This window comes from Harmonia axyridis, chromosome 5 (assembly GCF_914767665.1).
Source record: "Harmonia axyridis chromosome 5, icHarAxyr1.1, whole genome shotgun sequence".
NCBI classification, from domain to species: Eukaryota; Metazoa; Arthropoda; class Insecta; order Coleoptera; family Coccinellidae; genus Harmonia; species Harmonia axyridis.
The window spans coordinates 40,500,711-40,513,291 of NC_059505.1; the positions used below are offsets into that span (position 1 = coordinate 40,500,711).

The following is a 12,581-nucleotide window of genomic DNA, read 5'->3' on the forward strand; positions in this document are numbered from 1 at the left end:
CTGATATGGGTGTCTGTACAAGTTGTGAGAGATTTCGTGATTGAGTACATCATTAAAAAGAATATTTTTGAAGAATTGCATACAACTTCAATCAATTAAAAGCAGTTTCCCTGTAATAACGCTGAAGATTTCTTTACCATCTCCAAGAAATGACATCTATACTATTACGGTTGAATATCAATTAAATATTACAGAAGGCTGTATTTGTTCTACATTACCAACAGGTACTTTAGGTAATTGCTAAATAGATAGCGCTCGTCAAATCATTACAGAAATCTGTATTTCCCGATGAAAGAAAACTGTCATTCTCTTAAGATTTCTTTATTATCGCCGAGTACTTTCAGCAGTTCCACAACAGATGGCATATGATAGATAAACGCAGATTCCTAGCATCACCTTCATCGATCTGCTGCTAGATGGCCGCAGCCCCGCACGTCAGTATTTCAAAATAGCTTGGCGGCTAGATTGAAAACATCGTTCCTACAAATTTTCAGTCGCATAAGCACTCGAACCTTGTAAAGAACGCAAGATCCACAAATTCAAAATGTGCGCGCCTCACAAATGAACACCGAACGAAGTTGCTAAACGCATAAAGTTCCTACGACGATAAAATCGGCAATAAAGTCTATAATGAATTCCAAATAGCCGTACGAACACGGTGTCCGTAAAAAAATTCGCACTTCACGTCGACGCGCTGAAAGTAGGATTTGGTTTTAGACGTGCGTGTTTTTCTGTTGTGATATTTTCGTAAACGAAAAAAAATGTGTCAGTGCAATTTACTTGTGTTTGGTGTTGTCCTGTTGACTTGTTGTGTTTTGGGAGTGACTTGTTTTAATATCGAGAGTTTTCACTATGCGGTGTATGGATCACCAGATAGGCACAAGTCGATGTTTGGATTCACTGTGGGTTTGCACAAGGAGAGGAACACAGGATGGTAATTTTTTTTTTTTTTAATTACATCGAAAATTCAATAACTCCAAAACTATTGATAGTATTGTACCGAATCAACTGTGCAAAATGTAATAGCTCTTTAGCGCTTGTTCCTCGAACAGATCTTAATATCATTTCGTTACGATGTTTGTAATTTTCAAATTTTGTGGGTGAACACGATAACTCTTGGACGGAATATTTCAGGAGTTTGAAATTTTCAAAGGAGATTCAGATCTCGAATGCTGCCTTTGAGTTAGTTTTTCGGCAAAATCCGATTAAGGGTTCCGAACTAGGATTGTTGGAAATTTTGTTTTCCTGATAATTTCAAAAAACTTCCAATTTGATCAGTCAGATGGAAAATAACAATTTCAAGCTTCGTGCGAATTTTCTTTTGGATTGAGTTAAAAGAGAAAATGCTAGAAGAATATCTAAAAAAATACACTATATCTCAGAGTATTTCTTCGTGTAGATGTATAATAACAGTCCCAATCTTGATTCAGAATTTTTTTGTTGATCTCGTTGAAAACTTCAATCGAATATCGCAAAAAATTACACAATATTTTTTTAGAAATAGATCCGATTAGGTTGAAATTGGGTTTGTATACAGGGCGTTCCTAAATTGTAGGTACAAATTAAAATGACAATTTTAAGAAAAAGAAGTCCTGTAAACACATTGTTTATAAAACTTTTTTCTTTCAAGTTATCCAAGGAATTCCTCATTTTCGTTTTCATCTCCAATTTAGGAAGACCCTGTATGTAAAATTATCACAGTACCTACTCACTCTGAAATTCAGGAGGATCGTATAATTCAGAACAATAATGACATAATAATAAATAACATCTGCTAGCTCTCGAAATTTCATTCAATACATTCCTAGAATTTTTTCAGTTTTGCAGTTTATATTCAAAAGTTGGTGACTTTATTTTTGCCATCAAAATTTATGGGTGAGGTTCTCAAGTTAGGAGCTTCAATGCGGCATAGCAACCGATTCTTGCCCAAAAATTTCTCTAATTTATTCCATATGGTTTTCGAAAAAACTGAACAACTAAACAGCCAAATTTTTCTTTTTTGACTTTTGGATTTTCTACTTGCCTAATCCTGCCTACACTTCAAAATTTTCTGTTTCGATATCGTAGACATAGATCTGTCCACATTCGTTCAGTTTAAATGTCGAGGTCAAATTCTAATCTCATATTCTCGTAAATTTAGAAGTTATGATATTCAAGGTTTCCCATACGACAGAGAGCGGACTCAAAATCTTCAGCCAATCTCAATCTGACGCCTTAAACTATTCAGAGAATCGCAAAAATAACACCTCTAGGCTATTATTCGCGTTTCAGCTGTTGAAATAATCGACAGAAATGACTTCATCCTGACGACACACTGTTCTGTTTGTTATACAGTTTACAACAACGATATTTATGCAAAATATGGTGTAGTGAAAGACATAACTATTGCTTGGAGTTGAATCTCAATAGTGCAGTAAATCCGAATAAAATACGTGAAATAAATATGCAAGAGCGGCAGAAACTCAATAGGAACAGAATTGTTCCAAGATAATATAGCGGAAATAAATGATATAACAACAATTCTCACAATTCATTAAATTTTTTAACAGATATCTGTGTTCGTAAAATTGTAGACGTGATTTCTAACACTTTTGAAAAATTATAGTAATACAGAAAAATCAACTTATAAAAATAGGTTATTATGGATTTTCTCAATTCCATTATGATCTTTTGATCATGATTGGAAATTTTATTCAGTTGTTGGTAAGATGACAAAAAATATATGTATTCGAAATATCACAATAAATGAAAGAAATTTCTTTTCGAAAATAGACGAAAATTAAAACCAAATTTATTTAGAAACTGTCTAGATCAAGATAGATGCATTATACATAAAAATACATAGAGTAATAAACATAGATAGAGAGAGTATACGCAATTTTTACATGTCCCCAACATGGTTAGATTACGTTGTGGGTTTGTGATATATTTTTAAATCCACAATTTTACTATATAGTTATGAATGTATATTATATTGAATGAAATATATTTTTTGAGTGATTCCCGATGAAATATGCAAATTTGAATATTTGGAATCCGATATTTTTCCTAATTGTCGAATTTATAATAAGCAGAATATTTATTATTTTCTGTATCTACCTGCTGAAATCCAAGGTTTGGCAACTTTTGCTCTCCTAGTGTCATCGGTTGTTACAAGTCGTTTGGCGCGCTTGAATTTTGTTTTTTGAATTTCTGATATATTTAGGTATTGATTTCAATATATTTCGAGTTAATATGAAACGTTGATTCACTATGGGACATAAGGAGTGCTTTCTTCGTGGAGAAACTCGCGAAATATCGTATCACTGATATGTTTTCATTCCGCGCGCTTCATGTCAAATTTGATAGTTCATGTTGGGGACAAAATTTGCTCACTGAAAATGACATACGCTCCCTCTATCTATTTTATTACTCTGAGTAAGAATATAAATCAGAAATAGAATCTAGAGACATACCTATGAAATTGGAACGTATTCATTGATTGTTTGGTTCAAATCGACGGAATAAAGTTTCAATATTATTTGTTATCGCAAACAAAACCTTCATTCTGAATCATCAAACAAAAATATGCAACATATTGAGGTGATCATTTTAAGCAAAAGCAAAGAGCATCAGAATTATTCCAACTTTTTTCAGTGGAATTTTGTTGAAATCTCAAGCAGCACTAAAAGGACTGAACAGTTTCGGCAGTAGTTATCGAATTGTATCAAATTTGCCCCAATTTTTCATCGAAAATACTCCACAATGTAGAAGAGTTTCATCATTAATTTTTCGAATCCACTGAAGTCAATTTTCTTATCACTCACAAAGGCTGAGTTGTGTGAATCATTCCTGACTTGAACAAATCCTTTTAAACACATGTTTCTTCTGATAGCAAAAGAAATCAGCTCAATCTCCAACGCCTTTATCTCTAGCAAATTGTTATCACCCAAAAATCCATCACTTTGCAACCGATAAATACCAATCGAAGCAAACAATACAAATATTCAATTTCTCCAGGTTGAATTAGCCCAAAATCAAACAAACAGCCCTATTGAGCTTCAAAATAAATGACAGCGTACAGGGGCACTGTTGGCGATAAGCTGTATCGTTAAAATTCATGGTTGAAAAGGTTTTTATTGCCCTTTATCGCCGCTTTCGGGAAAAGTATACGGCGATAATATTTTTAATCTGCTGCCGACTGCATTATCATAATTTCTTCGACCTTTCCGTGACTAGAAACATTGAAATCAGGGCTTGGAGTTTTTAGGTGATAGAAGAGATGAGATAAAGCAAATTCTCGAATTTGATGACGTGATCTTGGCGATGTTGTATGGTAGAGTGCAAAAGTTATCGGTTCCGTTCGTAATTTGCAATAATATTTGGAATTTGTTTAGAAAAATTGGGTAAATCACTGTTGTGCAGTTTGGTGATTTTATGTTTCTTGGGTTATAGATTAATATTATTTACTGATCAATAGTATGATGATGAGATTGTTGTTTTCGCGAAAAACCTTATAAAAAAGGAAGGTTTTGTCAATTCAGCTTTTACTTTTTTTTTATTTACTTCTTTATTCTTGACCTCTAATACAGTACAAGTACTGGTGACAAGGCCTATTTAACAATACACAAAAAAATAATACTATATAATATTCAAAACAACAACAAAGTAAAACTAAATTAAATAAATCTTTCAGGTACAACTTAAGCTCAATATAAATTTTTTTTTTATTTCTGGTGGTATTCGGTTAAATGCTTCTATTGCTCGGTAAATTGGGGAGTCCTGGGCTTTCCTTGTAAACCTGAGTTCACTTCTGATGGTACCTCTATCTCGGGTGTTATGACTATGCACATCCTGTACTAGTGTAAATCTATAATTTGACTTTATATAATTGTTCGTCATGCCATGTATCAGTTTAACTTGTTCCAATTTCTTTAGGTTATGAATGTCCAAAAGTTTAGTGTCCTTATATAATATTGATGTAGGTGTTAACATGCCATAGTTCAATAATATTTTCATAGTTTTGGAACAGTTGTAACCTTGTTAATAATGTATTTGATGCATTTCCCCAACAATTAATGAGGTACCTTAGTCCGGAGGAGATCAAGCTGTGGTAGATCATTTTTTTGTGTTGTGTACTGAACATAAATGAGCATCTTCTCAGTGAACCCACCACAGGAGTTAACATACGTATCATGTGTTCTATGTATTTTTTTCAATCTTTCATCAATATACAACCCTAGATATTTGTGCTGTTTCACACGATCAAGTGAAATATCATCAAACTTGACTTGTATTTCATGGAATGGCTTGTTCTTCTGCCTTATACACATATATACAGTCTTGTCCACATTTATGCTCAGTCTGTTATAACGCAGCCAGTCAGAATAATAAAGCAGATCAGCATTGAAAGTCGATTCCAGTTCCTCCAAAAATCTTTCTGAGTACACCAGGACAGTATCATTCGCAAAAGAGAAATATCTTGATCTCGAACCCATCAGATGTACATAGAGCAAATACAGCAGTGAACCCAATACTGAACCCTGAGGGACACCCATGTTAACTGATGTGCGCCTTTTCCTTCTTTGTTTATTCATACTGGTGTAAAGAATTCGATTTTTCAGGTATGTTTCAAGAAGTCTATAAGCTGTTCCTTGAAATCCCATCCTGTACAACTTCTTCAAAAGTATATCTACATTCACAGTATCAAACGCCTTTTGCAAGTCTATAAAAACAATTCCAAATAAAATTGATTAGGTTGCCGGCAACTTCGTCCAAATGGAAGTTAATTTTTCTATGAAAATGAAAAATTTCAACTGTGATAAGATTTGAATGGAACAAAGTTTGAACTTTACCTGAAGCTCATCTCATTCAACCTCATTCAGTAGTTTCGGAGACTATCGTATACATTGAAACAATGTAAAAGTGCTTCAATTTTGCAAGCTGTATCAGCAAACTTTTTACCGATTTTGTATTGAATTTTAAAAATTTCATTTCCTTGTTGAAACATGTAGTGTCCTATTTTTTGGAAGTGGCGTAGTTTTTACTTGTCGAATGTCAAAAGATGACAGCTTTAAAAGTGATACTTGCCCAGCTAGCGGGTTATTCAAAATGAAACCTCGTATTGGAAAACCATTTACTCGTATAGAATGTTTCTAAAGACGTATTAATTAAATTTCTCCAGAATCGACATCTAAAAAAATTCTAATTGAACGAAATATCTTGTCCTTGCGATGACAAAACGGCGTCAACGATCCTGAATCGATTCAACGGTGTTGCGCCACGCTTTAATATCACTGCTCCCATCAATTTATGGGAGTCGTATATTAATTAGGTCACCGAGAACAATTGCGAACGAGCAAACAATACTGAGGACCAATTTAAATGGTAAAAACCCGTTGACAATTCGATTGAGATGTCGAACTCGGGCTAAAAATATTTCGGTCATTATCAATTTATCATTTCGGAGAGGACGGTCGATAATAATAATTGTAATTGCAGACGATGAAGAAAAATTATCCGAATTCCTAATTGATACAATTGAATGGGATCGAAAAAGAAACTGTGCAAATTCCAGATGGCGTCTTTTTATATTGGATCAGACTCTTGGAATTGAGGCTGCTTATTAACGATAATTTTTGTTATTACGTACAACGGTTTCTAGGTTTTCTTTCGAAATACAGCATCTTAATTGACACTTGTCACTTGACAGCAATCAACCCACCAAAAAATTAAATGGTTTTCCCATTTGAAAAACCATTCAAATTATTGGAGGTTTCATTTTGAAAATCCCGCTTTCTGGGGAGCTGTCTCTTTTGAAGCTGTCATATTTTGACATTTGACAAGTTAAAACTACGTCATTACTAAAAATGGAATGATACATGCTTCAACAACGCAATGAAATTGTTAAAATTCACCACAAAAATGGTGAAAATTTTGCAGTGACAGTACGCAAGACTAAAGTACTTTTGGGTTGTTGTGAAGCACCTTCCCGGCTGGTAATAGTGAATCTGGTGGAAAAATTTGAGCTGTAGGACAACTTAAGTGATGTGAAGAATCGAAAGAGTGTTTCTCGCTCAAGAAAAACTGAGAATATTGCTGCTAAATGGTTGCAACAATGATAACAACCAATTTCAGACGACAATAATTATTACGAGATTAAGCAATTTGTTGAATGAATTTTGTGTGCACTTACCAAGTGAGTTAAAAGAGATGGTGTCTGTGAATTCACCCCCTAATCTGGTGGCAGAAGGTGGTTAGGTGGATAGGTGAAAGGGATGATTAACCTCTTCTGCACCGGCTTCGTGGTTATCACTTAATTCGAGTATCACACAGTTCACTCGAAATTGCTCGATCAGTTTTTAACAGAAGAACAGGAATTGAAATATATAAAGATGATAGATGAATTTGAAGTAAGCAATGAACTTAAGTTTGATAACTTTTCGAATAGATAAGCACAGTTCGACACTTGAGAAAATTATTAATTAATTGCGATGTTTGTTTACCGACCGGGTTCATTCCGCGGCCACAGGTGGCGCCAACAAACAACAAATTTTCTCCAGGAGCTACAGGGTACATTCACGACGTAACAGCTGCTGTATCTTGCATTGTTGACAAAAATTCAGGTTTCTTGATTTCTCGTCGATCTTGGGAATAAGGCATTCCACAAAAGACCTTAGACCGTATTTTACATGAAGACTTAGATCTAAAGGCTTTTGAAGTTTAGTTATAACAAGTACTCAAGCTGGTCGATCACCAGCAACGTACTATATTCGATGATTGGGTCCTTGAAACGCATCAAAATGATCCAGATTTTCTAAACATCTTTAGAGATGAGGCCCATTTTCACCTTGGTGGTTACGTTAATAAGCAGAATTGTAGCATTTGGGACTCACAAACTCCAAGAATGGTTGTTCAAAAGCTTCTTCATTCGTCACGTGTCACTCTTTGGTGCAATTTTTGGGCTGGTGGTGTGATTGGACCTTACTTATTCAAAAATGAGGCTGATGCAGCTGTTACGGTGAATGGATTGCGCTACCAAGTTATCATTAATGATTTTTATGGCCGGAATTGGAAGATATTGATGTGAACGACGTTTATTTCCAACAAGACAAAGCTACGGACCACACAAACAACCAAACAATCGCAGTTTTGCCAGTAAAGTTTCCTAGAAAAAGGTAATCACAACTGGCCATCGATATCTTGTGATTTAACTGCTTTACACTTTTTTCTTCCGGGCCACGTGAAAGCTAAGGTCTATGTCAATGCTCCATAATCGATTCGAGACCTTAAATGTGGAATTCGTGAAGTTATCGAAGACATACAGCCTCAAATGTGCAAATTAGTAATGGAAAATGTTAAGACAAGAATATGGAGCTACAATCCTATATGTGGTGGCAATTTGACTGATATCGTTTTCCATCCTTAATGGCATACCTTCCCCTTCAGAATGAGATAAACATCCATCGATATTTTTCAAAATATACTTATTTATTTTATATCAAAATGTATAACCTCTTGATGGAAAATCTTTTATATTGAAAATTCTCCAGTTATAGTCTCAAGAACAAACTCCTAATTCCTTAGAACAAACCAATTCATTGACTTTTCCAAGAAGCCAGAATCCTAGTCTGAAAGATCGATTATTATTATTCATCCAAACCAGATAACAACATGTCAATGAATGAGAGGGAAAGATCAAAGGAACTAAAGTATTTTCATTTGTGATTATCATTCTATTATTGGAGGATTTTTATCGTCGCCTCAGATTGATAGCTGCATCATAGATCTTCCTGTTTTTTCGTAACTTGTAAACGCATAGGAAACAATTGTGCAATGGCGATAACAATGATTTATGAAGCTGTAGTTAATTGATTCGAATTCATTATTATTGAGATCAATTATTGGGAATTTGTAGAGAAATATTATGCGCGATGTCTCTCAAATTGGTTTGCATCGATAGGCTATTTGAGAGTTTAAAAAATGTTGATCTATTTATTGAATTCCCATTTATAAGTTACAAACACAAAAACAGCTTCGAAAATTCGAATTATTAGCAAATGATGAGAACCTAGAATGATGTCAGTATGGATCATTTGCATTTTAGTTACTTTGCGTTTAGTATTTTGCTGAAGATTTGGGAAAATTCCTCAACCGATTCATTTTCCCCCAAGAAAAAACATTGAAAATAATATAAAAGTGAGGAGTGAGTTCATTTTTGACATCAAAATGATTTTTGTATACCTCCAAATGACGTCACTGATGCCTCATTGAATGTATTTTAGATTCGAACCTATCCTGAAAATCTAAGTTCATAAATCCTTCCGTTCTAGGGTAACAGGACAATTGAAAAGGTCCCCGGTAAAAAAGTACTATGGCAAAATTAGATTTCATTATTCAACATAGTTGCCTTCGAGGGCGATACAGCGTTTATAGCGATCTTTCAACTTTTCGATACCATTTTTGTAGTAATATTTGTCTTTCGCTTCAGAATAGGCCTCAGTTTCGGCGATTACTTCTTCATTGGTGGAGGTCTGAGAACAGGAAAAAGTCGCTGGGTGCCAGATCTGGCGAATACGGCGAAGGGCAATTCATGAAATTTTGCCATTGTCTTCATTGATTTGTGACATGGCGCATTCTCTCGATGAAGCAGTACCTTTTTTTCATCAAATGAGGCCGTTTTTTTAACGATTTAATTCATAAAACGATCCAATACCGCTGTATAAAAATCGCTGTTGATGGTCTGGCCCTTTTGGAGGTAATCAGTGAATATTATACCTCGCGAATCCCAGAATACTGATGCCATAACCTTGCCAGCTGACTGTTGCATCTTTCCACGCTTTGGAGTTGGTTCATCGTGAGCAGTCCACTCAGCTGACTGTCGATTGGACTCCGGAGTGAAATGATGGATCCATGTTTCATCCATTGTCACATATCGACGCAAAAATTCAGGTTTATTTCACACAAACAGCTTCAAACACTGCTCAGAATCATTAACACGTTGTTGCTTTTGATCCATTGTGAGCTCGCGAGGCACCCATTTTGCACACAGCTTTCTCATGTACAAATATTCGTGAATGATAAGATGTACACGTTCAGATGATATCTTCACAATGTCAGCTATCTCGATCAACTTCACTTTACGGACATTCAAAATTATTTTGTGAACTTTTTTGATTTTTTCGTCGGTAACAGCCTCTTCTGGAAGTCCACTGCGTTAGCCGTCTTCTGTGCTCATTTCACCACGTTAAAACTTAGCAAACCAATCAATGATGGTTGATTTTCCTGGTCAGACCCCGGAAACTCTTCATCAAGCCAAGATTTTGCTTCGACTGTATTTTTTTTCTTCAGAAAGCAATAATTTATCAGCACACGAAATTCTTTTTCTCCCATCTTTTCTCAAATAACAAAAGTAGCTACACTCACAACGCAATATCTCACAAACTAGTGGTCGGACTGCTGTCAAATTTTGACACGTATCGTTTGAAGGTTGGTACTATGATAACTAAAAATAATATGGATTTAGTACTAGCCCCGCCATTTATGCATCAGACTGGGGACTTTTCAATTGGCCTAATATACTGGTGGTCGGACGGACAGAGTTGAATTTGAACATTATCGTTTGTGACCATTCACAGCCCAAAATTCCAAAATGACAGAAATTGTAACAGAATGATACATTGATGCGAGTTTCTCGTTTATCTCAGACTCCACGTATCAGAGATGATAGTCTGGACCAGTAAGCGATATTCATCTGTCTAAATATACTACGGGGTGTGCCCGTCGTCAGTTGGCATGTTGCCACTCTGTTTCCTTCAGTCGGAGAGTAACTTACGGATGTCACTCATTATTATTACTGAAAAGCGTACTGAATATCATTCTTCAGACACGTCACCCACACCTTGTCGTTTAATTACAGGCTTAACGACTGATTTTATCGCCTACTGAGGCCTAGATGGCGCTAGGAACAAATAATAATGTCTGCTAGAACGAATTGTATGGCGAAATAGCTACTACGGTCTGTCATTTTTAATAACGAACAGATGGAAGGATGAATTGAAGAAAAATTTACAGAGTTAATAAAGAAACGCCTTGAAACAGAAGTCAACAGGCCAATTGGAAAGCCCCCGGTCTACCATAGTAAAACACATTTGTTTGGCAAAATTCGATTTTATTATTCAACATAGTTGCCTTCCAGGGAGATACAGCGATTATAGCGATCTTCCAACTTTTCGATACCATTTTTGTACTACGATTTGTCTTTCGCTTCAAAATAGGCCTCAGTTTCGGCGATTACTTTTTCATTGGCGCTAAATTTCTTTTCAGTGAGCATTCTTTTGAGGTCTGAGAACAGGAAAAAGTCGCTAGGGGCTAGATCTGGCGAAAACGGTGGATGCGAAAGCAATTCGGAGCTCAAATCAAGTAATTTTGCCATTGTTTTTATTGATTTGTGACATTGCGCATTGCCTTGATGAAACAGCACCTTTTTTGTCTTCAACTGGGGATTTCATCCTTTGAACGATCCAATAACGCTATATAATAATCGTTGTTGATGGTCTGGCCCTTTTGGAGGTAATCAATGAATATTAACCCTTCGCATCCCAGAATACAGATGCCATAACCTTGCCAGCTGACTGTTGTGTTTTTCCTCGCTTTGGATTCGGTTCATTGTGTGCAGTCCACTCAGCTGACTGTCGATTGGACTCCGGATTGAAATGATGGAGCCATGTTTCATTCATTGTCATATATCGTAGCAAAAATTCATGTTTATTGCACTTAAACAGCTTCAAATACTACTCAAAATCATTAACACGTTGTTGCTTTTGATCGATTTTGAGCTCGCGCGGCACCCATTTTGCACACAGCTCTTTCATGTACAAATATTCGCGAATGATATGATGTTCACATTCAGATCTTATCTTCAATTTCTGCTATCTCAATCAACTTCACTTTACGGTCATTCAAAATTATTTTGTGAACTTTTTTGATTTTTTCGTCGGTGACAGCCTCTTTTGGGCGTCCACTGCGTTCGCCGTCTTCGGTGCTCATTTCACCATGTTTAAACTTAGCACGGGGACTTCTCAATTGGCCTCATATATAAAGTACAGTGTTCCAAATTCGATGCTCACTGAAGGAATCACGAGAACTATAAGATTTGGAAAAAAAATCTTTACCAACCCCCCTTTATATCTCAGAAACAGTTATTAATTTCTATAATTTGTTATGAATATCATTTACCTAATTACTGAAAAAAAGGTTTTAGGATTTATTGGAATATTCCTGTATACTACACGTGTGAATGTGGCTTTAACACGGTAGCATTCTCGGCACATGGTATTCAAAGTGCTCTACAAAATTAATGATATTTTCTACATCGAATTTGAAAAATTGATGAAATATTTGCCATAATTATTATTTTTTAATTTTTATGGATTGTTTCGACCCCGCTTTTTCTAGATGTTCTGAAAGCAATAGTTTCAAACCTCAACCAAGATGAAGTAAAAGAATATCTGAGTATCTAAATGAACAATGAATCAGCATTTCTTCGAAGTATTTTACCCAATTAACTAAATAACATCATCGAAAAATATACAATTTGAATA

At 35.4% G+C, this 12,581-nt stretch overlaps 1 protein-coding gene across 2 annotated transcripts in view; it reads left to right on the forward strand.

The window, feature by feature from the left end:
• The first annotated feature begins 484 nt into the window (after positions 1-484).
• Positions 485-12,581, forward strand: part of LOC123680369 (integrin alpha-PS2-like) — a 115,888-nt gene continuing 103,791 nt past the window's right edge. For both annotated transcript variants that reach the window (XM_045618238.1, XM_045618239.1), the window contains exon 1: positions 485-934. In XM_045618238.1, the coding sequence (XP_045474194.1) occupies positions 762-934 (173 nt within the window). In that variant the 5' untranslated portion in view covers positions 485-761. The remainder of the gene's footprint in view (positions 935-12,581) is intronic.